This window comes from Felis catus, chromosome B2 (genome assembly GCF_018350175.1).
Source record: "Felis catus isolate Fca126 chromosome B2, F.catus_Fca126_mat1.0, whole genome shotgun sequence".
In the NCBI taxonomy this organism is placed as follows: domain Eukaryota; kingdom Metazoa; phylum Chordata; class Mammalia; order Carnivora; family Felidae; genus Felis; species Felis catus.
Genome location: NC_058372.1, coordinates 80079545 through 80105859, shown reverse-complemented (window position 1 = coordinate 80105859; position 26315 = coordinate 80079545). Strand labels below are relative to the sequence as shown.

Sequence of the window (26315 nt, the reverse complement as noted above, 5' to 3'; positions counted from 1 at the left end):
GCTCTGAGTCATGTGTCCTCCCTGTTTATTCTGGTTCGGTCTCTTGTAATAGCAGTAAAAACCTAGCTAAGCATCCTACTTTTGTGGTAGAGAATAGGCAGTTACATCAATAGGTCAGTAGGGCATCACAGACAAGCCAAGCACTGTGTTCATGCCATATAGTTGGTCAGCAGGAGAACAGCATTAGTAAGATCTCAGAAGTGAAAAGTGAGAAACCACACCCACACATGTTCTATGTGTTTGTATGCTTTATTGGCAGATGTGGCCAGCAAGGAGCAGCAACAGTCTGCAAAAGATTCCAGCAGGGATCAGGAGGAGGAGATGGAGGACACTTTCATGGACACAGAGGAGGAAGAGCTCCAAGCAGCAGACGCAGAGCAGCTGAAGCCAGAGGAGATCAAGTCTGGGACCACAGTGAGCCCCGGTGGGTCCTACGGTGAACAAATCCCTCCTACGTTCGCTTACAGTAGTCACTTTCGTGTGGTACCATCTGATCTGGTGGTTCTGTCTACATCCTGACCCATAGTGTAGGTGTTCATTTGCCTATGAAAATTCCACTCTATCTCACCTAGGAGTCAGAAGGTGGAGGAGTGACATTGGAGACACTGTCCTGCAAGGAGACCTCAAAAGCCTGAGTTCTAGGCAAATGCCATCACTCTTCTTTAAATATGTAGAAGAAAAAAAATAGGACACTTGCTCCAGTTATGATAGGAAGACACTTTTGATTATTAGATGTTTTCAATTATATGAAAATACTCAATTTTAGCATAAAATGCAGTAAAATATTTAGAGAAATAGAGTGGGGAAAATGCATATGTAAAAGTAACCAAACTTCTTACATATAGTTCCATTTCATAGTTGACCAAGTGTTATTACTGGATAATTTATTTAAAAAATAAAAAAGACATGCATTTAACACATTAAAAAATAACTTTATCAGCAGTGGAATAAATACACATTCAAAACAACTTGCAAATTGAAACGCCTTTTTTCCCCTCTTTCCTGTCCTCTCAGAGGTTTTAGAAGCATTGACTGTGCCATTATATGACAGTGGGAATGGCATAGCTCTGATGAAAACTCAAAATCCAGACTTTGCCTCTTACTCACATTATAGGCTGAGGCATATTATCCATATTTTCTTTACCTCAGTTTTCTCATCTGTAAAATGGAACTAGGATTTATTTATTTATTTTTATTTTATTTATCTTTTTAACATTTATTTATCTTTGAGAGAGAAAGAGTGTGAGTGGGGGAGGAGCAGAGAGAGAGGGAGACCCAGAATCTGAAGGAGGCTCCAGGCTCTGAGCTGGATGGGGGGCTCGAACTCACTGACTGCGAGATCATGACAGAGACAGAGACCGAGAAACACAGAGCGTGAGTGGGGGAGGAGCAAAGAGAGAGGGAGACACAGAATCTGAAGCAGGCTCCAGGCTTTGAGCCCCGATGTGGGGCTCGAACTCACTGACTCCGAGATCATGACCTGAGCTGAAGTAGGATGCTCAACTGACTGAGCCACCCAGGCACCCCTATTTATTTTTTTTAATTTGAGAGAGCACGTGCATGCAGGTTGGGGAGAGGGGCAGAGAGGGAGAGAGAGAATCCCAAGCAGTCTCAACGCTCAATGCAGAGCCCAGCGGGAGGCTGGATCGCATAAACCATGAGATTACAACCTAAGCCGAAATCAAGAGTTGGATGCCTAACGGACTCAGCCACCCAGGCATCCCTAGTTTTTATTTTCATCAAAGTTCTACGTGCATGTATTTTAAAGAGTCACACACTACACAGTGCAGTCTCCCCTATTCCCCTCCCTCCCAGAAGAGCCGCCTTCGACCTCACGGTGGGGAGGAGAGAAGGTCAAGGGAGTAAGAATTGGCAGTGAATATCCCCAAGAGAAAGAACATGTGGAACTTGTATGGGGAAACGTGCTGGGGAGTGAAGGAGTGAAGTGTGAGTAATCGTTAAGATTGGCAGGCAATCTTGGAGGCTCAGTCTGTGTGTAATATCAGAGTAAGTAAAACAGTGTCCTTGTATGCAAATAGGCTATGATGAGGTGGACATGGAGACCCACACTGTTAGAACAGAAGAAGACCAAGATCCCAGGACTGACATATCCCATGGGGAGACAGAGGATATGAAACCAGAGAGAAGCCAAGATTCGACCATTCACACAGCCCATCAGTTCCTTGTGGACACAGTTTTCCAGGTGCTAAAATTTTCACAAATTATTGCTGTGAGAAGTTAACAAAATGTAATTATAAACTGGTTTAAAATTTTTGTCTTTAGAACTTCATGGAATATCTGGTTGTTTGGGGGCATCTCATCCTTATCAAAGTGTTTAGGAAACCAGTTGGTATGACCACTTCTCTAAACAGATGACACCGTTCCGGCAGTTGGTCCCAGGGTCAGAGTGGGTGGTCTGCCCCAACCTGGCTGTGATGGTGTGTCTGGTTCTCCAGCCTCAGGCTCGCAGATCTAGATCTGCTCTTCCCATGTTCAGCATCCTTATGTGAGGAGCTGTAGGTAACAATTCGGTTCATGTTGACGAAGTAGCAAGAATATTTGGCTTAATGCCTGCATTTAGGAAAAGCAGATTTAATGGAGTTGTTTTCCCGAGTCGTTCGACTTAATAGCAGTCTAGATTATTCAGAGAACATTTTGATATTGATAATTTTGTGGAGTTTTTGTTTTTATTTTGCTGGATAGATTTCTTCTAAATGGTAAAACTTCCTTTATCTTGTCTCTACACAAAGGGAAGTAGAAGAATAGTTGTCTGGCATCTTATTGTGCCATCAAATTTGCTTACGCTTTGTGTCTCAGGGGCATGTATTTGTAGTTCATACTACTGGGAAGAAGGCAGCCAGTGATATAATGAGTTGGTGATTTCAATCTAGGCTGCCTCTTATCTGTGGCTTTTTCTTCTTAGCCCTTTTTAAAAGATGTCAGTGAGCTAAGACAGGAGCTGGAGAGGCAGCTGGAAACATGGCATCCACACGAATCTGGAAACCCAGAAGAAGTAAGTCACCAGTCTTTTCATAAGATATCTTGATTTTCTTTTTTTTTAAGTTACAGCAAGCTTAACAGGTTCTTAGCACCAATTACTTTTGTAAAAGGGACTGAGTATATGAAGACTGTAATTACAGTCTGAAGCCTAAGTCTTTCCAGTGCTTTCTGCCTACTTTGCCACTAGACATGTAGTTTAATTAAACCACAGAAAAGCTGATGTGTTTATTTCCTTTGATTTCTCTTGCTAGCTCTATGAGTTATAACAGATATGACATTGGTTGTGAAATGAGGCAAAATGTGTCATCCTCACAGTAGGCCACCTGGGATATTGCTGGCTGACTTAATGTGGCAGCATAGCTTAAACAGAAGCTTCATTTTTAATGAGTTTGCATCCTGAATTTACTGTATTATCCATGTTTGTATTTTGTGCCTATAATCATCATTCCTACTACACACCTGTATGAGGGCTCTGTCATACTTGGAGCTTTGTGTCTGGGAAAGAAGCACACTGTTGAGATTGGCACTCATCATTTTTGCTTTTGAAACTTGACCCTGAGAGCCCACGATTAAGTGGCTGGATCTGCTGGCACCAAAAGTACCCACTCACAGCTCCCCACCCATACAGAATGTGCAGTTTATCCTCTTTGTAGGTGATGAGAATTAGTTGTTGATTTGGTCATGCAATCCAATATTTTCTGCCTTGTTGTTTCACCCTTTCTCATTCGGAACTGTGAGTTGTGGTTTTGGTAGAAGATGAGACATTTTTAGGATGTGGACTAGAGGGCAGCCTGCCCAGTTGGCTTCTGTTGACAGAGTTCACGCGGGTCATTTTCTGCTACTCTGTTTCAAGTGTCTTCTTGCTGTAAATGACTTGGCTGGCTCTGACGTTGTAAGAGTCACTTCTATGTCGTTGTCACAGGAGAAGGCTGCAGTGGAGATGTGGCAGAGTTACCTGGCCGTAACTGCGCCTCTTTCACAACAGTTGTGTGAACAGCTTCGTCTCATATTAGAGCCTACCCAGGCCGCCAAGCTGAAGTAAGTCTTCTCCACTAAGCACGCCCACGGTGCCCTGAAAAGATGGCCGTGTCACCTTTTCTATTGAGCTCAGCCCCTAACCACTTAAAGTGCTGGCTTCTAGGTTGCCATTTATGCTGCGTGGATATGTTATTCCATACCTTTTTTCATGTTCTCTCTAAAAACTGAAGTGTCTGTGAAGTTTGGTACGAGTGCAGTTCCTTTGATTCATTAGCCTCTGATGAGAAAATTGGTGGGTGGAGCCTTTGGGTGGGTGTATGGGCTTGCTGCATGTGTTACTCACCTAGATCTTCGCAAAGGTTTATCCAAACTCATAGTTTCAGATTAGAAAAGAGTCAAAGACTTCATCAGTGCAAACGTTCTTTTTCTAATTTTTTAAAACTTGTTGCAGCTTTCGTGGAAGGGCCTGATTATTGACACATATATAACCAGTTTTTCTGGCTGCCCTCCTTTCTCAGTTGATGATGACATTTGAGTGTGTCAGGTTACTGGTTAAAAGGTATTATAATGTGATCTTATTCTTTAAAAAAATTTTTGGAGGATGAACAATTGTTAACTAATCTTTGCCCCATTTGGGTAAATTTAATAGAGGAGACTATCGAACTGGGAAGCGGCTGAACATGCGGAAGGTCATTCCATACATTGCTAGTCAATTTCGGAAAGACAAGATTTGGCTTCGAAGGACCAAGCCCAGTAAACGCCAGTATCAGATTTGTTTGGCCATTGATGACTCTTCTAGCATGGTAGACAACCATACCAAACAGGTAAGGAAACACAGGTGCTAATTTAATGAGAAATTAATGCCAAGCCATGCTCTATGGCCACCTAAAAGTTTTAAATATAATCTGGCAAAAAGCACTTTGAAATACCAATTACTGTTCTGAGAATGTGCTACTATGTTTGAGAGGACCTAAAATTTTAAAACGAGTTCAAAAGGGCAGTTTTAGGATGTCTCAAATAATTGGTCCCTTACTGTTAGAGACCTTAAAAAATTTTTTTTTTAACATTTATTTATTTTGAGAGAGAGAAAGAGCTCGAGCGGGGCAGGGGCAGAGAGAAAGAGAGAGAGAATCTCAGGCAGGCCGCCCGCTGTCAGCAGAGCCCAACGTGGGGGTTGATTTCACCAACAGTGAGATCATGACCTGAGCCAAAATCAAGAGTCAGATGCTTAACCAACTGAACCACCCAGGCATCCCGAAATTGTTTTTTAGCCTTGCTGTGCTCCCGTCTAGCTGTAGAAGAGTAACTCTGACAGTATTTATTTTCCACAAAACACACTGTACTGGTAAACTGTTTTTTTAAGGCCTTGTACAACGTATTTGAATATCATTGATTTTTAAAAAGTGTTTCGTGTACATCTCTTTAAGTCTGAAATTAGTTAGTGCTCTAATAGTATTCACAAAGCTTAAGAGCCTGAATAGAATTAATTACTTATGATACCATCATTATGGACACAGAAGAGTGATGTGTTTTTGTTTTAAAGTTTATATATTTATTTTGAGAGAGAGAGAGCGCAAGCACAGGAGGTGCAGATAAAGAGGGAGAGAGAGAATCCCAATCAGGCTCCATGCTGACAGTGGACTCAGTCTTACCACTGTGAGATCATAACCTGAGCCGATATCAAGAGTCAGTCACTTAACCAACTGAGCCATCCAGGCACCTGGAAGAGTGATGTTTTTTGCAGTGATGCTATTACCCAGTATGAACCAACGAGCAACCTAAATCCATACTTGTGCTCTGCTGTAAACAAAAATGTGACCTCTGAACCTAGGTTCAGGTCCAAGCTCCTCACTTACTGCCATATGATATTGGGCAATTTATTTACTTCTTAACATGTCAGTTTCATCTTCTGAACAATGAGGATTGTAACAGTATCTACCTCCCCCAGAGTTGTGAAAACTAAATGAAGTATGTACTGTGTTTAATGCCTAGCACTTGGTATGTATTCAGTAGATGTTAGTTGCTCTAAGTAGCATCATCTTTTTAATGAAATTTAAATTCTAAGACCAGGCTGTCATTTATTTATGGGTTAATAAAATAAACTGGTTTTTAAAATTTTTTGCCTATCTGAGATTACTTTTTATGTAGTTCCCTCACCCCCCTAAAAGGGTAAAATTCTGAAAATTTTATGGACCATATCTCTTAAGATCACTTTTATTAGATGCCTAGAGCAGACCTTTGCTACTGATGTAATGGACTCTGGGTTTCAGGATTTGTGGGATTAGCCAGGGTCTGAGGCCACCATGGCCTCTGGGTTGATTATGAATAGCCATGTTGACATTCCCTGTATGCCATGCAAAAATAACATTTTCTCTGAGACTCTTGGTATAAAAAAAGTTGAGAGGCACTGATCTAGAGGATATTCTGATTCCTTCAACCCTTAACCTTCTTATTTCATAGCTGGCATTTGAATCTTTGGCTGTGATTGGAAATGCTCTAACCCTCCTGGAAGTGGGTCAGATTGCTGTGTGCAGGTAAGGGTGCTTTTTAATCCCAGTGGGAAAATCAACTTCCTTTTGTTACGTTGATCACACAAAAAACACTGCATTTGTTTTTTCTATCCGTAGTTTTGGAGAGTCCGTAAAGCTATTACACCCATTCCACGAGCAGTTCAGTGATTCCTCGGGTTCCCAGATTCTGCGGCTCTGCAAATTCCAGCAAAAGAAAACCAAGATTGCTCAGGTATGCTTGTATCACATGTCCTCTGAACAGCCATTCTTCAGCAGGTGTGGGAGAGACATAATTTTTAGCACTCCCTCCTCCCCAGTATGGTGTTAGGACGGGTAAAAATTTCGAGGAAACAATTTCGGGATGCCAGGGTGGTTCAGTTCTAAACCTCAGGCCATGCACCACTGGAATAGAAACTTCCCTGGCATCCATTAACAAACAGGGTGTGAACTCTTTTTCTGAGTTCCTCAAGGGTTTCTGACTTTACATCACTAATTTTCAGGCTCCCTACTCTTTGAGAGATCTGGAACTTTTGTAGGAATAAACTGTCTCTCCGTACCCTTAACCGGGCCAATTTCTCTCCCCCATTTGACCTAGAGAAGAAATGATGTAAAATAGAGCCAATGACTTGCTCAGGATGATACAAGTTCAAAACACAGCCCAGGATAATGATTTTGTCCTCTTCATTTTTGCCCTCATCTAGCCTACTTTCTTTATGTTGCACTAGACATTTTATGTTTTCTTGCCCTTTTCTGCTCAGCTATTTTCTTCTGAAAGACGACAGCTGTTCTGTTCATTTGGGGGAGTTACTGATGTCTTGTCTTCACCCCCCAGGGGAAGTATTTCTTTTCCTCTAGGGTGTGTTACAGAACACTAGTGATGTGTGTGCCAGAGACGCATGTCCGTGCTGGAGAATGCCAGTGCCCAGGGGTACATGCTAGCACTGCAAGGATCATCATCCCCTTTGGACGGGGGGCGGGGAGGGACCGTTTGATTGCCTAGAGATCTGAGATGGTTATTTTGATAATCTCCTGAGTGTCAAAAGTAATTTCAATCTCTGTGACAGAGGGAAGGGTTTTCGTGGTTTTCTAATGGCCTGTCTCTGGTTCTGGTCTAGTTTCTCGAGTCTGTAGCCAGCATGTTTGCAGCTGCTCAGCAGCCCTCCCAGCACGCCAGTCCAGGTGAGCTGCAGTTCTCATCTTTATCCACACAACGCTTTTCTACTGTGTGCATTCACAAGCCACTTGCTTCATGCCACAGAACCCATCTTTTAAAGTGGACGCTGCATAGGAAAAGTTATAAGCAGGAGCTGGAGAGATTAGGCATTCATGTAATTTGTTACTCAGCCATTTATCCATTCAGAAATTTGTGTTGAACCCATACTCATGAGGCTTATAACCACTGGAGGAATTAGATACTAATTAACTACACCTGGCCCTTGAACAATGCGGTAGCGGGGTGGGGGTGGGGGGTAGGAGCACCAAGCCCCTGCACAGTTGAAAATCCGTGTAACTTTTGACTCCTCAAAAACTTAGTTACTCATAGCCTACTGTTGACCAGAAGCCTTTACCGATAACATAATTAGCAATTTTGCATATTATATGTATTTTATACTGTATCCTTACAGCAAAGTAAGCTAAAGAGAAGAAAAGGTTAAGGAAATCATAAGGAAGAGAAAGTATATATGCAGTGCCATACAGTAAGATACCCACATATAAGTGGACCTGCTCACACACTTCAGACCTGTGTTGTTCAAGGGTCAGCTGTAGTTTGTTGTAACAGAGTTAAGCGTTGTGAAGGAGGAGCAAGGTGTAGGATTTTAGTATAAAGAATATTTTGTAATATTTTAATAACGGAGGGAAGCAGGGGAGGACATAATTCAGAAACCAGCTAATCCAACCACGATTGACTTAGGGCTTGAAACACACCAGTTCTGTATCTAGCTCTTCCTAAAATCTCTCAATCTTGATCATTTCATGGAGAACCTTCCTATTTGAAGCATGTCCTTCACACCTCTCAACACTCACTAAACTTCCTTGAGAGAAAGACTGCCCTCGTGCACTGTATGTAGTCTTCCATTGGAAACATTATAGGTAAACCATGAATACAAACGTTAAAAAATTATTTTAATGGCCCCTTCTACTTGTTTTCTTTTAAATGAGTCAATTTTCAGAGGAGAAAAATACCCAGATTAGGTGCAAGAAATTTGGAAGACCCAGTTACAGGTTTCTGATTTAGGCAGTTTCTTCTAATGGCCTACTCAGTATTGCCATTTTTATACTTTATAGCCATGAGTGTATGTTTAATTCTTGTATGTTGTTATACAATGAAATTGATCTAATGTGATAGGGAAATTGTTTAAAAATTTTTTTTTTCAATGTTTATTTATTTTTGGGACAGAGAGAGACAGAGCATGAATGGGCGAGGGGCAGAGAGAGAGAGAGACACAGAATAGGAAACAGGCTCCAGGCTCTGAGCCATCAGCCCAGAGCCCGACGCGGGGCTCGAACTCACAGACTGCGAAATCGTGACCTGGCTGAAGTCAGACGCTCAACCGACTGCGCCACCCAGGCGCCCCGGGAAATTGTTTTATTGACCGAAGCTTCATATGTCTGTGTAACCTTGTGTCCGACTGTGGCATCTAATGTCCCATCTTAAAAATTTTTTTTTTTTTTCAACGTTTATTTATTTTTGGGACAGAGAGAGACAGAGCATGAACGGGGGAGGGGCAGAGAGAGAGGGAGACACAGAATCGGAAACAGGCTCCAGGCTCTGAGCCATCAGCCCAGAGCCCGACGCGGGGCTCAAACTCACGGACCGCGAGATCGTGACCTGGCTGAAGTCGGACGCTTAACCGACTGCGCCACCCAGGCGCCCCTAATGTCCCATCTTAGAGGTCCCTTTTGCTTATGTCCAGAATTCATCAGTTTCAGATGTCTGTTTAGTGTCGGCTTTCTCTGTGCTATTAACCTATTTGTCTTTAGGTAGCTTGGAGTTGTTAACAGTGGGATCTTCATTTTGTTCCCTTCCTCTCCTGCTGTATGTTCTACCACAGAAAACGCACAGCTCCTCCTGGTGGTCTCTGATGGGCGCGGCCTTTTCCTCGAGGGCAAAGACAGAGTCCTGGCAGCAGTCCAAGCTGCCCGGAATGCTAACATCTTCGTCATTTTTGTTGTATTGGACAATCCCAGTTCACGGGTGAGTGATTACTAAAAGCTGCTTTTGAGGATAAAGTGAGGATACCCTTCATCATGTTCTATCTGAAATATGGCCTAGGTCACACCTTAACTCCTTATGTTCTGCCGGACACTATCCGAGGCACTGTATTTTTTGTTAATACTCCCACTTTACAGTGAAGGACAGAAACACAGGTCATAGGTCAAGAAAGCCAGAATTCGGACATTCCAGAGACCACCCTCTTAACCACTTGCTGTGTCAATTCCTGCTCTAGTGGGTCATCCTTTCCCTCTGTACTGTGTCATTTCCGGTACTGCAGCCTCGATGATGGGCCTTGTCTACTTCGAACTATACACCAGCCCTTTCCAGTTACTGGTATCCTAGCAGTGCCCTTCTCAGAGCAGGAAGCATCAGTTGCTAAGTGAAAGACCCCCACAGGACAGCTCTGTTCCAGGCGAAGCATGGTCTCTGCAGGTCACATTAAGGCCTGGATAACAAGTAGGAAGACTTGATGTGAATTACTCCAAGTAGAATATGGGAAATTGGGTTTTCTGGTCTCTCCCTCTTTTTCAGTGTCCATTCTCCTGGAAGGGGTGCTCAGAGATCTGCCTCCTTAATGAAAGTTCTGCAAATTGTTTCTTAATAATAAAAGCTAATTTTATATTAGGAGTTAGATACAGGAGACCTAAAAACTATTAGCAAAAGAGATCAGGGAAGAGCTAGCCAAGGATATTGGTTTGGTTTTTATTTCAAAATGTCTCCTGTTTACAGGATTCTATCTTGGACATCAAAGTGCCCATATTTAAAGGACCTGGAGAGATGCCTGAAATCCGATCCTACATGGAAGAGTTCCCGTTCCCATTCTACATCATCCTTCGCGATGTGAACGCGCTCCCCGAGACGCTCAGTGATGCTCTTAGGCAGTGGTTTGAGTTGGTGGCAGCCTCTGACCACCTGTAGGGAAGGAACACAGTCTAAAGTGAGACTTTACACCATTGTCAGACTTTGGCGCCTCCAGCCTGTTGCTTCCTCTTTTGGACAACTGCTTCCGAACTCACAGCTCTAAAATGTTAATTTATCTTAGATCTGATTTATAAAGATTCATCTAATAGCTGCAGACAATTTTTATTACAATGTACACTTTATCTTATAATGTGCTTTCAGAGCCTGGCCAGCCTCGGCCTCTGCTGTTGCCCCGGCTACAGCCGTAACAAACCCAGGGCAGTGGCCGGTGTCTGGACCTGGAAGCCCCGGCCCAAGAGGAGGCCAGGGCCCAGCTGCTGCCCCCCCTGGAGTAGCTGCTGGGAGAATGGGATCGTCCCAGTCCTTTGGACAAAGGACCACAGGCAGCTGCCCTTGTGACCCTGCTCTGAGGCTCTGCCTTGCCGATCCCACAGTGTGTATCTAAATGCCGTCAAGAGGCGGAGACAGCTGCAGCTTTCTAGAGGCTTGAGTGCGTGTGTTTTGTCATTGTGCTTCATGTGCAGGGAACTACCTTCTCTTTGAGGGTTAGGGAGGTCAGGGTGTGTGTGCTCTTACAAAGCAACCAGATAGCATAGGAGCCCAGGTAAGCCGAAAAATGACCCCCGGGCTGTGTAAAAATGAAGTGGCTTTTCTGTGCTGTCCTTTGCATTTGCTGCTGCGGGAGACTATGCAATGATGGAAAAGTGATTTTCCCTTTGGTTATTTCATTCTCTCAGCGCCACGGTCCCTGGTGTCGTAGTAATTTATTTCTTCAGTTCATTTTTTTCTTAACCGTTAAGGGGAAGAATATTCCTCACACTGCTTTCAAGCTGGACTGAGCCAGTCTCGTTCTGGAAAAGAAATGCCGTGTTTAAGAAAACTAAGTACTTTTTTTTCCCCCCAGTTAAACTACATCAATGATTTTTAGACAGTTTTTACTTGGCCAGAAAGCACTGATTGAATACTTGAAATTGTTGCTGTGTTCTATTTAAGTTGTCAGAATGTCGTTTTGTAGACAACATGCCATCACGTAATCGTCTATCTCCTGTTTGTTTTCAAGTTACACTGTGAATGTTGCCACATTTTTGAGGTGGTCATCGAAGACACAGATTGCTTGTTGTTTAACCAAGTGTCCTAAAGCATGTACCTGAAGTTATATCATTTTTTATTCTAAAAAGCTATGCAGCTTATATTCTGAAAATTATTAAATATATACCACTGTTGTAATTTGTGACCAGTTTAAGTGTTTGAGAGGTGGAAACTGCAGAGAGTGAGTGGGAGAGAATCTGAAGCAGGCTCAGTGTGGAGCCCGATCTCACAACCCTGAGATCAAATCCAAGAATCAGATGGACTCACCAAGCATCCCTGCAACCATTCTTAATGGGACACAACAGGTGTGTAAAAGGTGTGCTAAGGGAATGATCTTGTCTGCTGGATCAGCGGTCACTAGCTTACGCTGGACCCACCATGGACCCACCACCTTAGTGGCTTCCTGAAATAAGGGTTTATTTCTTACTTGTGTTTCATGTCCATGGTGGGTGAGCTGCTCACCATGCTCTGGCCTTGTGGCACAGGAAAGGGTAAGTTGGTGGAAAACAATGGCTTGTACAGATTTTGCTCCAAAATGACAGGTTTCATTGGCCATAGCCGTCTATAACGGATCTGAAAGGGAAAGACACCAACATTCTGATGTGGTCTGTCATATGTACCTTTGAAAGCGGACCATCGAAACTGAAGCCTCCCTGCTGAAACCCAAGAGTCTCGTTTGCAGCTTGTGCTGTGATGGGAAACGTGGGAGCAGTCCCAGGAGACCTATCAGGAACTGTGACAGGGTGAGGGTAAGCAGCATGATGCACTTGAGTCACTGAGCGGGAGTTAGAGGGTATGCTTGCTCTCACTTGGAGCTTAACCATTATAGCTGCCTTACGTAGTCTTCATCCAAACCCCAATCTTGTCTGGTCTTTTATCCCGTCTTCCCTTCTGCTCTCCTGACTACACTGCACCTGGACACTCTTATTTTAGAGAACCCCAAGCAGGCTCCATGCGGAGCCCCCCACATGGGTGCCCACAACCCTGGAATCATGACCTGAGCCGAAAATCAAGAGTCCAGTGCTCAACTGACTGAGCCACCCAGGCACCCTTGGAGCGCTTTTAATCTGTAGCCTGGACTACTTTGGTGGTAGCCCAGACAAGTCGCATTGCCTGCTTCATCTCATAACATCCAAGAAAAAGATCATGCTTCTAGGGTGACCTCTCCTGTCCCTTCTCTCCCAGAATCCCTACCACAGAAGGTTCTGGTTACAGCAAATGAGAAGTCCTGGAATCTGCTAGCATCCTAGGTGTCCTTTGGAATTTTCTTACCTAATGTACCTTTCTGGAAACACCTACCTAGCTCAGAATAAGCCCTCAGGTATGAACCCTGACACCATCTGTAATATTGCATTGGACTTGCACTCCCACTTTAGGCAGGAAGACCTAAGACAGGGGAGCATCTATGACTCATGACAGTATTTCAGGCTCTAGCATGAGTTCATGTATAAAAATGTCTTTTCTAATTTATAGATTCAACACTATCAATTTTAATAAAGATTTTACAATGATCTGTAGGGAAAGGATATAAAAGATTCGTACAAGAAGCTACAGGGGAGTAGTTCTGCCATTTAATAAAACATACTAGTCCTAGGTGAAATAATCCTGAACAATTTGTTTAGACCCTAAAAAAATTTTACCATATGGGCATCATTTATTTATTTAGAGCACATGAGCCAGGGGATGGACAGAGAGGAAGAGAGAATCCCAAGCAGGCTCCATGCTGTCAACACTGTCAGCACAGATCCTGATGTGGGGCTTGATCCCCTGGGATCACGACCCAAGCCATTATCTAGAGTTGGATGCTCGATTGAGCCACCCAGGTACCTCTGAAGAATGATCTAATAAATAGTGTCCAAATTATAGTTTAGCAGCTGGCAAAAATACTGACATCCACATCATGCCATAAATCAAAATTAAAATATTTACACCACCTAGTTTAAAGTTAACCAGGAAGACATAAATACAGAATTACAAAGCTCTGAAGGGGAAAAGATGAAATTGAGAAGGCTTGAAAGAATAATACATGACTATATAGAAACTTCTGAAAGCTATATAAACAGAAGGACTAAAATTGCTTTTAGTTTTGAGAGAGCACAGGGGAAGGGAAGAGAGGGAGGGCGAGAATCCCAAGTAGGTTCCTCACTGTCAGTATGGAGCCTGATGTGGGGCTTGATCTACCGAATTATGATCATGGCCAGAGCTGAAATCAAGAGTCAGACACTTGACTGAGCCACCCAGGTGCCCCCAAAAGGACTAAAATTTTTAAACAAACAACCCATATAAAATTAGAATAAAAACCTTGATCACCATAAATGGACCAGTCATGACAATTCATAAAAGTGGCAAGGGATATTTAACTTCACTTTTATAAGAAAAAAAGGAGTTGCTATTGCAATTACACAAAACTTCAAAAGTAGTCACAGCATCACCCACACAATGCCTGGTAATGTTCAAGAAAGCTAATCATCAAGAGTATAGGTGGCAGGTCCTGTTTCTAGTAGGACTCAGGTAGGTCTTGCTTCACTTTACAGATGAGGAAAGAGGCTGGGAGAAATCAAGTTGCCAGAAAAACACAATTAGAAAAGGGGACCACACCAAACAATTCCAGCAAGTGACACAATCAAGTAAATGCTCACTAAACAGGTAACCAAATGAACATTTCTGGCTATATTCTAATTTAGAACAATTCTATTTGACAAAAAATACAGCAAAGATTCACTAATCCTACTTACATAAGGGCAGTTATGTGTTGTGGGGAGGATAAAATTACAAGGAAATAAAAGCTTAAAAGTGTGCGCATTTTCAGTGTCTCATTAGTGATACAAAATTGTTAAAACACCAATGGGGCAGCCATTTAAAACCTCTTAACTAATGTGAAAATTAATAAAGGGAGACTTCACAGGAGTCAGGAGGCTAGAAAGGAAAGCTGTACCACTCAATGTCCCTCCCAGGAAGAATTGTCCATTACAGACTCAAAACAGGTCAATAGAAAAGAATCCTAAATTACAGGCGCCAACAGGGAAAAGCTGGAAGAGGTGCAATGTACAAGACTTCAACCTCCCCTGAAACTCAATGAGAAATCATCACCCTCAACTCTTATTTTCCAATGGACTTTTCGAAACAACCCCCCTCAACTTTCTTCTTCATAAAATAAGATCCCCCCCCCATGTTCATTGGGCTTGCCTATGGTTTTGCCAGAGCTTGTAGGTACCCAATTGTGAATTCTCTATTCCCAAATAACCCCATTTTTACTGATAAAGTAAACTTTATGTTTAAGATTAACATAACTAATGGCAACCATGAAGATTACCACCATGAGGAAATTGCTTGCAAACAGAAAACACCAGGATGGAACAGCAAAAAAAAAAAAAAAAAAAAAAAAGTAGATTTTAAAGTAAACATATCTTATTTCTAACTATGCACGTTTAAAAAGCTCAAAAGGAATACACTAAATTTTACCCCTCTCAAACTTCCATTTAATAAAAACCACAGTGCCAGGAACTGGGCCAGTTGCCTTGCCACTCCTTTTATCACAACTATTTGTGGCACAAGAACTGTAATCGCCTCTCACCCAAAAGAAAATTTAGTCGAAGACAAAACTGCCCAAGGTTATACCTAGCTCATTACTGGTTCCAACTGCTGGGGCTTCAGTTTAGACACACTGCAGGGGATTTGGGGGCCAAGTGTAATCCACAGGCCGTATCCCAGGAAACCGAGCTCCCTCCCCCCACCGCCTGCTGACCACGCCCCCACTTCCGCTCCTGCGCATTGGAGCTGTAGGGGAACCACGCTGCCCGGAGGACATGGCTACTTCCAGGTTACCCCCGGCGACTCTAACACTAAAGCAGGTAACACCTGTTCTCGAGAGCCTTCTAGAGCAGCTTCCCACGGTCTGATTTCAATTATCCGTCTCTCCCTCCACACCCCCCTGCAGAGTGGGGCTCGGGGGCGGCTTAGCCCTACGGGGAATTCTGAGCCGGTGTGCACTCCCCCTGAGATTGGCCCGGCTTGGGGCGGGGCTTCCTGCTGCGGAGGCTGGGGTGGGGGCTGACCTCTGGCCACGGATTCGGCGGGCCACCCGCCAACCCGCTGCCTATCTCTTGACGCTTCGGCCACGGGAAAGATTGCTCTGGCTGTTGTACTGAGCTATTGTAAAGAATGAGATTACCAAAGGATTTTAACAACTGCATTGGTTTAGAAAAAGTGCTGTTACAGTAATCACAGGTTTTAGTAACTGGTAGCCCTTTTTCTGCCCAGTGGTCGTCTTTTGACGTTAAAGATTCTTAGGTTTGACAAAGGAGTAAGCAAACAGCCCAAACTTTTTGCCTTCTTCTGAAAAGGAAAAAGTTTTTCTTTGGTCCTCAGTTTTGAAAAAGGCAAAGAAAAGTCATCTGTTTAGTTTGGTTTCCCAAAGTAAAGCCCTCTCGGCTGTAGGTTTTGCAGTTGTATTGACATTTCTCCTCCATTCTACAGTTCATGAGAAGGCAACAAGTTCTACTTCTCTACAGAAGGATTTTGCAAGCAATTCGGCAAGTTCCAAATGATTCTGATCGCAAATACCTGAAGGACTGGGCAAGGGAAGAATTCAAAAGAAACAAAGGTGCCACGGAAGAGGTGAGAAAGAGATCACAGGCAGGACAGGCCCTGACCATTTTGTATTAATTGGCATTTTTTTTTTAAAAGATGAGTAGACATCTTGGAGTATGTCACAGAGATGATATATCTTCGTCATTGCTTTTAATGTTACTATTTTTCTACCCCAGTGATATTTAAAATCTCCTAATCTTTGCTCTACAGTAGCATCACCTGTTAACTGGACATACATACACACCTGAAAAGATTATAAATAGGCCAGCTTGATGGTTTGGGAAGTGTGATGACTAGGGTATCTGAAAGCATGCCAGACACTGTGCACCCATAGTTGTCAGCTTGGAGCTTTCCTGATACCCAGAAGTTCCAATTCTCAGTATTGGTTCCTGACTAACAAATAAAATGATAAAGTACAGCTCTATTTAATCAGGTAGAACAATGACCAGATTTCACTTTCTTCTACAGGATACAATCCGGATGATGATTACTCAAGGCAATATGCAGCTCAAGGAGTTAGAAAAAACACTTGCTTTGGCAAAATCTTAACTGTAGTATTATCCTGAAAGATTTTCAAAGTCTCCATGTATATTGTTGAGCTGATTCGACTCCATGATGGACAGCCTAACACCAAGTCAAACTGTACAGTACTTGGGAAAATACAGAACATGGAGCATGGCATGTCAAGGAAAAACACATCAGAACAATTGCCTTAACACTGAAAAATATACTTTGTATTCTGAAAATGTTTTTGGATATGTCAGCAGTTTAAGCAGCAAAAACCAGTACAGGTGGTCAATGCAGAAGGTGATCCCTACCATTAACTATCTGGGAAATGCAAGTCTAAACCACACTGAGACACTACCATATCAGCTGAAATAACTAATTAAAAAGATAATAACAAATGGTGGTAGAGATACAGGAAAATTGAACCTCTCACACATTGCTGTGGGAATAGAAAATGGCACAGCCACTTTGGAAAACAGACTGTCAGCTGCTTAAGAGAGTAAATTCGACAGTTCTGTTCCTAGGTCTGTAACCAAGAGAACTGAAAACCTTTCTACAAAAAAACTTGTACAGGAATATTCACAGCAGCATCATTCATACCAGCCAAAAAATAGAAGCAATCCCAATACCCATCAACCGATAAGTGAATAAATATGATGCCTATAGATTTAGTAATAAAAAGGAATTAAGTACTGATACATGCTACACATGGATGAACCCTGAGACCAATCGCAGAAAATCACTTATTGTAGGATTCCATTTACATGAAATGTCTGAAAGAGGCAGAAAGAGGTGGTTGCTCAGGGCTGTGGATAGCCTGGAGAGGAATTTAATGGATATGGGGTTCCTGTTCTGGGTAATGAAAGCACTCTAAAGTTAGATTGTGGTGTTAGATGCACAACTCAATATACTCAAGTCCAACGAATCATACATTTTGCATGTATGGTATGTGAATTCTGCTTCAACAAAGCTAGGTTTTTCTGATTTTTTTTTTTTTTTTTTTTTTTTTTTACTGATATACAGCAGTACTATGCGTCAATTAAATAAGTCAATAAAGCTGTTTTAAGAAGCAGTAGGAGATTTATGATTGGAAGCATACTGACCTCAGGAGATACCCTGGACCTTTCTTGAAAAAAGTCCTTCTGTGTTACCCCTCAGGGTTGTTGAGGTAGGTTCTTCAGATGTGTTATGATCTCATAGCAGAGGACTCTCCGAAAAGTCACCACTGGGAATCTAGATCTTTGCTGGAAAGAGGAGAGAGAGAAGCCTCATGAACATATTGAAGCACTTAACCAAAAAGAAGAGACAACTTCTGGATGAAACTAATGCAATTACCTTAGCATCCACAAAGAAAGAAGTAAAAGAATCAGGGAATATCCTTGGTGCATTAGGTTCTCCTCCAGTGACAGGAAGAGAAAGAGTTTTAAGAATACTTTGAAGACAAGAAATTGACCTGAGCACATTTTGAGACCAAAATGTGTAACACGGTTTAGTGAAAGCTTATGGAAGAGGCTGGATTGACAGTCCTGCAGACTGACCTCTGTTCATTTACAGATCTAAAAAATTAATGCAAGAACCTGACCAACACCTGGAAAATGTAGGAAAAATTTTGCAGAATGGTTACCTAGTACTGGATTGTGTGCCAAAGGCAAGAGAAGCAGATAGTGGCATTTGTCAATGACTTACATTATTGCATTATTACAGGTGGACCTGACCCTTCCATAACCTCAAAGCCTGCAAGACAAAATCATTCTTCAACAGGGTAATTGAATTCAAAATGCATGAGCTAATTATCAGGTTTGTATATAGGTGTACACATTAGTCAACCTATCACAAGGCCATGTGATGAACCAGAAGCACTTGCGAAGTTTCTAAACACAGAATACTTTTCTTTGTACAGCATGATATACACACTCAAGTTAGGCTGTCTCTAATAAATCCAAGATCTTGACACTAAAAATCATCCTTTTATGAGGTGTAGAAGTCAGTGACCTGGGTGACGTTTTTACTAGCACTGGTGTATGTCAAAGATGTAAGTGCATTTGTGGTTTAAATTTGCAAGATGCAAAAATGCCAAGAAAATCTAACTTGGGTTTGTTTTGATTGTTTAAATTGGGCAAAACACTGCAAATTTTCATCTTCTAGAGGCTAGGATTTTTATAATCTTATATAATGACAAGACTTAAGCGCTAAATAAATCTTAGCCTAAACAACAACTTCTCCTCTCACATATGGAACCATGCTCGTTAAGATGTTGGCCAGATTAGAACTGCTGGTGAAACACATTTAGCATCCTTATCAGTGTTCTAGATTAGACAACAAATTACCTTTCTGGATATTCCCTATAAACCATACTCTTAAAAAAACGACAACAAAAAAAAAACTGTTTATTTGAGAGAGAGTGAGTGCATGCAGGGGAGGGGCTGAGGGGGAGAGAGAATCCCAAGCAGGCCCCACACTGCACACTGTCGGTGCAGAGCCTAAAGTGGGCTCAATCTCACAAACCATGAGATCATGACCTGAGCCAAAAATCAAGAGTGAGACGCTTAACTGACTGAACTGACCAGGCAGCCCAACCATACTCTGGCGAGTATTCAAGTTTTGTTCCTAAGGTTTAATTTTCAGATGTTTGGATGTTCAGTTTATGTATTTGAACTACAGTAAGTCAAATCTTTATATTAAAAAAAATACTTTTTTTAATACAAAAGCATTCTAGCATGAGAAGTGGCTAGGGCTATTTGCATACTGACTGTCCCTACGTCATTTCCTCCTTTTAAGTGTGCCATCGCGTAGGAAATTCAAAACCAAGGCACAGGCATTGCTGCGGATGTGCCTGCAGAGCAAAGGGCTTGAACGTTTGAGGAAAGCAGAACATTCTCCCTGGTATTTGCATTATTGTAGACACACCAGCAGCCATGCAGGAGAGGGGGGAGACCCACACTTACCTACCTTGTCTCTTTTATGGAAGAAAAATGTGGCCAGAGGGACGCAGCTCACGTCTACTGTGGGAAAAAATTGAGCTTACGTAGAGTTAAGGTCCAAGCAGGCTCAAAAGCAGATGTCACTTTGCCCAACTAGAAATCGCCCAGCCGGTTTCCTTCCTTCAGTCAGGCATTTAAGAAATTCTGTCAGAATTAAATTTACTATTTGTGTTTACTATGTCGCTTTTTTACCCATTCTGTTTTGCATTAGAAAAAGTGTTGTGCTGTTTCTTAGGTGTCTCATGGATTTAATGTTAACATTTATTGTCATGGTATTTTGACAGTATTACAGAAGAATATTTCCCTTTAAAATAACAAAAATTTTTCTTACGCATAAGTATTCTAAAAGGTCAGTTTTGTTTGCCTTTAAATCTTATTTAATTGATTTGGCTTTTATATCACAAGAAGAAATGTATTTAGCTTTTATGAACAGTTTTGTCAAAAATGTTATTTTGCCTGCACACAATTAAGAGGTTTTGTTCTGTTCAAACTGTTGACCTTTTAGAAAATACTAAGCAAAACATTTAAGCTTGCACTAAGAAGTATTTCCATATTATGGGCTTCTGAAACATTTATTTTTCATGCAGTGCATCTGACCTCTACTTTGAGGCAAATGTATTTACCAGAAATCACACTTCTATAGAAACAAGGTAAGATGTAGCTGGGTGAAGGCACTCTTTCTGGGAACATAAATTTGGTCAACCACAGAAACGAAAATGTACACTAAACAAAGCAGTCATACTTGCATTTTTTAAATAAGGATTTCAATATCCATAGTGTTGAGAACCATATTTAATGCTTGGAAGAGACAAATTCAAATTAATAAAAATATTAAATAGAAGACAACATATCTCTGCAGTATCAACGCTTGACTGAAAAAAAAAAGATTTAAATGTGAAAACATCACTTCCTTTATTTTGGGCCCCCAAAGTCAAATGATTAGAACTATATTCAACCTAATCACAGATATTTACTATATTCAATGCAATAATTCACCAACAAAAAACCCCACTGCAATATTATACAACTTTTCTGTGTCTTACATCATTTCCCCATAGCTATTGAAAGCTCCAATCTCTGTTTCAAACACAACCCACATGACAGCCAATAAGTTTTGCTTCTTTGGAAAAGTACTATTGTGGCATTTGCTCCTTTTAGCAGATAGCACAAGGGAAAAAAGGGAAAATACACATCAGACCCATAGTTGAGTTTTTGACAATACTAAGGAACAAAAACCCAGTTGTTTAAAATAAGCTATTGCAGTGGCCTTGAGATGCTGCCATCTCTCTGCGTTAGGAGGCAGACTGATCCTGTTTCCTCACCTCTACTGGTTTTCCGTTCTAGTAGAGAAAGATCCGTGTAACCTGTCAGACTAGGTGCCTTGGACCCTTCTCAGTCCTCCCTAGTCTCTTCCCTGTGACTTTGGCAAAAATATCCAGTTCACAATGGTAAGCTGCCCGCTTCTGATGAGTAGGGGTTGCATAATCAAAATACTTCCTACCACAGCACTCCGTAGTCTAGATAAAATTTGTCTTCATTTCTCAACAAGGATACTCCTCGAGATAACAGCTATTTTGGTAAGTGAAAAGAACTCCTGCTTAGACCACAACTTACTGAACATCTCAGGATTTCCTCTCTGAGTATTTGGCAGTTCTTAAGAAACTGATGTATATTGAGGAAAGCTGAAGATTTCAGTGATGCTGGATAAGGGAAAGATTTTAAAAACTGAAGGTACCATCTAGCTCTGCAATTCTGTGGTTCTGCATTAGGAACGGAGATGAGAAAAGGAAAGTACCTCTACATTTATCAGTGCAACAAGATCCTCTGGGGGAGAATCAGACGTTCTTAACAGTAGCTGAGGAACAAGACTAACACGCACATGAACATAAACTTGGGAGAATATTAAATTGATTCCCTATCCAGGTTGTGTAATGGTGACCTACATCTAGATCTATAGATTGTCACTGTTAAGAAAACAAAAACTGAGCTTGTTAGGCAAGAACAAAGGGACTAAAAACATACTTTGTTTTTCTGGGTGTTCCCATGTCAGGAAATCATTTTTTCTTTGGCTCTGTGAGCAACATTTTATTCAAACTTAGAGACAACAGTTTCTCAGTTCTGGGGTTAATGGAAATAGAATTGACATTTCTTTGCATACATGGAATTTTGAGGAGATGAATATAATCAAGGGGCAAGAAGCTTAAAAGATAACTAAATCCAAAGTTTCAACATACCCAAGCTACTTTTACAACTTATATACTCCACAGAGGAGAGGAAAATCCTTGGGGCTCCACAAGATGGGGAATTGTGGGGTCTAGACTGAGTTGACAATTTTTACCTTGACATAAAGACTGCAAAGCAGTGGGTAACTTCTGAGGTTCATCAATGACCGTATACAATTAGAAGTAAAATACTTTTAAGAAATAGCCTTATTTCTTTATAAAATGTAGACTGAGAAGCTCAAATTTAGAAAGGTACTCTTGGTTAACTGGGTTTGATTATGGATAGCTTATAGAAGTTTCAGGTGATTGTTAGGTGAATGCTTTTCCATTAATCTGCTTTAAAATTGGTAGGATTAATCAACTGTAGTGTTTCTGTATTTTGACTGAAAATACAGAAATCATGACCAAATGATTTGAACCTTTCTCATCTGAGTTTATTAACAAATATTCCCAGTGCTAGTAGCCAATTACTCATCATTTAAATACCCTCTGACTGCAAAATACTTTAACATATATTGGATCTAGTGACATCATGAAAATCTTTTTCTCCTCAAAATCAGTTTGGTAAGTTTTCATCTGGTTAAAAGGTCAGCACTTTAAGAATTAGGAATTCAAGAGAGGATTCAGCGCATCTCAGCCATAGCTCGTACAGAAAGATGCTCTCATCTGGGCACCACAGGAGTGCTCACATGAATGACTAAAGTTCACAAGGGATTAATTTTTCTTCCTTTTGATTTATGTTATTTCACACATCCTGAATTTTAGGCTTTAGGCTTTACACATCTTTCCGTTTCTTAGCGTGGCTCACTTAATCTGAGCTTTTGAACCTCAGATGAACCCAGACCGAGGTTTTAGGTTTGCAATGAAACCTAACACAAAGCAAGCTTCCCCTGGCTTTGGTGGTCACTGTTGAAGTTTCATGACTTCAGGGCGCAGGAAAGCGTGTGCCTGGCACATTTCAGCAATTTGACTTTTTGTTTTTAAAGGCAAGTCTGCTACGTGCACAAGAATGGACATCTTGGGCACAGCTGTTCTATAGATGCAAAAGCAGGAATCATCAAGAAGCCCTTCTCAGGCCACTTCCCAGATTCTAATTTTCCTTCTGCACTTTAGTCCTTAGTTTAGCAAGTTCTTCTTCTAAACTTTTAATATGTTCCTTCAGGGTGGCCTTGTCTTGCTGGGCTTTCTGACTGGCTTGGCTTCGGGCTTCTTCAATCTTCCTCTCATACCACTTTTCCATCTGGGTAGAAACAGCCTCAAAAAAATACTGGGTAATCTCCAGAGCCTGGGAGGTGTCTCGAACATGAGAGGCAGTCTGCTCACTGCCCGCTGCCGGGGGCGGCTGCCCACCGGCGGTGCCGGGTGCCGGGTGCTGGGGCCGATGCCTCGTCTGCCCACTTTTCCCAGACTTCTTGGTTTGGGTGCCTCTGTCAACACAGGGCCCAGCCTGCTGATCACACTTGGCCGCCTCTTTCAAGGGTAGCAAGGCTGTCTGGACCTTGACATTCCTCAGTCGGGACGCGGTACAGTCTGAGGAAGACAGCTCCTGCTGTAGTCTGTGGGTAGCAGTGGAGTTGAAGGCCTTTTCCTTGGGCCTAACCACCTGAGGAGAACTGTCAGAAGCCGCTACCGGACCTGCAGTGGCCACGGACTGATCCACGCCTAGTTGCAGAAGGAAAACACAACTCAGAGTAAATCCACGTTCACACAGTCATGTGGCTATGGGCTGGCGTTTGAGAGTCCTGATAATCCCATAAACCATCAGGCCTTCTCAATCGCCAACCACCATGTGCAGCTTCTGCTCTGCCCTTCCCTTCCACTTGCCCCTGGTCATCATTTTGGCTTGTCAGGGCTTTCATGGGTAATGATGTTAACCACACTGGTGGCATCTAAGCCAAAAGCAGCTGCTGGCCTTTCCTTTAGCCAGTTTCATTAAAAGGCTCTGGGTACCATTTTGTGATTGCTAAGGATGACAGCTCACCAAGTGTCTCCCAAACAGAACTGGGCATATACTGAGGGAAATAAATATACCCATTCCCTGGGGCGCCTGGGTGGCTCAGTCGGTTGAGCAACCGACTTCAGCTCAGGTCATGATTTCACAGTCTGTGAGTTTGAGCCCTGCGTCGGGCTCTGTACTGACAGCTCGGAGCCTGGAGCTGCTTCAGATTCTGTGTCTCCCTCTCTCTCTCTCTGCCCCTCCCCTGCTCATGCTCTCTGTCTCAAAAATAAATAAAAACATTAAAATTATATACACACACACACACCCCCATACCCATTCCCTAATTTCTGGGCCTTTTCCACACCATAGGCCCAGTTAGTAGTTGCTTCACCCAAGCTCCAATTTGGAGAGGTGGTCATATTCTCCATACCCAGAGCTCCAGCCAAGCTCCATAACTAGACCGATCATGAAAAATTTGCCCAGGATTTCTCCAATGTTACCACAGTTCCAGAGATGGTCTATGGTAACAGAACATACTTGACATGAAAATCCCCCATGGAGGCCTAATTACAAAGGCTCTGATTATCCTCAAAATTATCATCATGGAGTATAATCACTGTGGCTAATGAAAAGATGCTTTGTCTGAAACGTCATGTTATCTAGCACCTGGGGCAGCTTTAATACACGAACTGCTGTTTAAGGAAGTTTTCCACAGTTGGACAAAGGCAAAAGGCTGATCAAAGAGAAGAAAGGAGAAGGAAGAACAAGGGCCACAGCAAGAGACCTGCTGAGAAGACCAGTGTCCATTCATCAATCTTCATCTTTGGGGCCCACTCTGACACCATCAACATCGTACCTCAAACACTGCTGTCACCAGTCAACAATCCTTTTACTCTATGTTCTTTTACTCAAATATTCTTGAGCACTTAACTAGGAGTGCTTTATCACCATATGGAAACTGAATACACAGCAGTAAGCAAAATATGTCCTTGCCCCTACAGAATTTACAATCCAGTGTTTTCCACAGACCTATCCTAGGTCCACCTTTGAATGGAATGGCTCTCTCTGCACATGCGTTACCTGTAGACGACTCGCAAGTAGATGGTGTGGATTTGGTCCTAGAGGCCCTAGAATCTCCAGAAAGTTTCAGCTCCAGATTCTGAATCTTTAACATGCACCAGGTTTTTAATTCGTCAACCAATGACATCTAAAAAGAAAAACAAACGAATGACAGCAAAAAAAACAAAACAAAACAAAACAAAAAAAAAACCCCAAAAAACCAAAAAACAAACAAACAAAAAACAACACACACCAGATGAATTGGATCCATGGTTATGAAGTAAACCACCAAGAGTGGGTTTTTCAATTATGATAGTTCGAGATACCATCTTGACCAGCCTAAACGTTGTGAACTACCTCCCCGTCCCTTCCCACAGGCCACACAGCCTTCTCTGCTTGCCCTCTGTAGACCAGGATGGACATAGCACCAATGGTGATAGTTTCTATAATCTTCATTGAGGGACTCAGAGCTACCTTGAACACCCAAAGCTTCCCAAATCTTACAAATCAAGAATGGCCGCTTAGGAGCATAAATTCTCACACACTCAAAAAATACTCATTTTATGTCTGTTGTCTCGGGTAGACCACAAACTCCAAGGGCAGGAACCAAATCTTGTTCAACTACAGAGCAATACCCAGCAAATGTACAATACATAGAAATGATTCAAGGCAGAGACCACATTTTCCCAGTGTGTTCCATTAACTTCTGTCTCCACCTATTACCAGAATATTCAGCAACAAATGAACTGAATTACATGCTCTTTCCTATTAACTTCATTTCAGAGTTAGAAAAGAAGGACACACTATGTAGTAAGAATGCTATTAGGGGTTCTTGGCCTCTGGGTTTTCAGTGATGGGTCTGAGTCTTAACTCAGTTTTTCAGTGTGGTAAATCCCCAGTTAAGGGCAGATCCTGGCTCTCACCTGTCGTCTCTCCCCCTCATGCTTCTCTGTATCTGAATGCTGTTGCAGGCGGTTCAGGCACTCTGTTCTCTCTGCTGACAGCCGCTCAACCATCAGCTTGTCCAGAACACGCATCTAGGATTCAATGAGCAAAAAGCAGAGGATGGAGATGATCTAAGGATGGGCCCTGGTCTCTTGACCTCTGGGGCTCTGGGGGACCAGCAGGGACCAGTGAAAACAGAGGCAAACCTCAACTTCTTTTATTCTAGTTTCATCCAGTATGCATCCAACTCCTGGCTTTTCACAATCCCTGAGCATGTTTTTGTATAAGCCAAGGCCTCTTTCTTATTGTTTACCTCCTAAGGGGTTGAAAAGACTGAACATGGTAAATATACAACTT

General features: G+C 42.2%; 3 protein-coding genes and 1 long non-coding RNA gene across 17 annotated transcripts in view; 2 read left to right on the top strand and 2 right to left on the bottom strand.

Moving 5' to 3' along the window:
• Positions 1-11853, top strand: part of MDN1 (midasin AAA ATPase 1) — a 175121-nt gene extending 163268 nt beyond the window's left edge. Inside the window, exons 93-102 of the mRNA XM_045057836.1 lie at positions 260-424; positions 2040-2203; positions 2924-3013; positions 3923-4038; positions 4628-4802; positions 6439-6512; positions 6606-6720; positions 7604-7667; positions 9542-9684; positions 10435-11853. Coding sequence (XP_044913771.1) covers positions 260-424; positions 2040-2203; positions 2924-3013; positions 3923-4038; positions 4628-4802; positions 6439-6512; positions 6606-6720; positions 7604-7667; positions 9542-9684; positions 10435-10623 — 1295 coding nt within the window. The 3' untranslated portion in view covers positions 10624-11853. The remainder of the gene's footprint in view (positions 1-259; positions 425-2039; positions 2204-2923; positions 3014-3922; positions 4039-4627; positions 4803-6438; positions 6513-6605; positions 6721-7603; positions 7668-9541; positions 9685-10434) is intronic.
• On the bottom strand, positions 10392-15446 carry LOC109499773. Of its 2 annotated transcripts, none has more exons than XR_006598007.1 (3): positions 15334-15446; positions 12143-12288; positions 10392-11477 (listed from the first exon to the last, which is right to left on the bottom strand). It is a non-coding gene; the product is annotated as an uncharacterized LOC109499773 (long non-coding RNA). The 2 variants fall into 2 exon arrangements; XR_006598008.1 differs by lacking the exon at positions 12143-12288 and adding an exon at positions 12336-12448 and having other exon boundaries at positions 15290-15440.
• A 5-nt stretch (positions 15447-15451) lies between these two features.
• Positions 15452-16890, top strand: LYRM2 (LYR motif containing 2). The gene is made up of 3 exons (XM_003986376.5): positions 15452-15566; positions 16192-16332; positions 16774-16890. The coding sequence occupies exons 1-3, from the start codon at positions 15522-15524 to the stop codon at positions 16852-16854; spliced, it is 267 nt and encodes an 88-aa protein (XP_003986425.1). The 5' UTR covers positions 15452-15521; the 3' UTR covers positions 16855-16890.
• A 3456-nt stretch (positions 16891-20346) lies between these two features.
• Positions 20347-26315, bottom strand: part of ANKRD6 (ankyrin repeat domain 6) — an 80824-nt gene continuing 74855 nt past the window's right edge. For all 13 annotated transcript variants that reach the window (XM_045057838.1, XM_023254179.2, XM_019830954.3 and 10 more), the window contains 3 exons: positions 25937-26050; positions 25035-25161; positions 20347-23677 (listed from right to left, as the gene is read on the bottom strand). In XM_045057838.1, the coding sequence (XP_044913773.1) occupies positions 23106-23677; positions 25035-25161; positions 25937-26050 (813 nt within the window). In that variant the 3' untranslated portion in view covers positions 20347-23105. The remainder of the gene's footprint in view (positions 23678-25034; positions 25162-25936; positions 26051-26315) is intronic.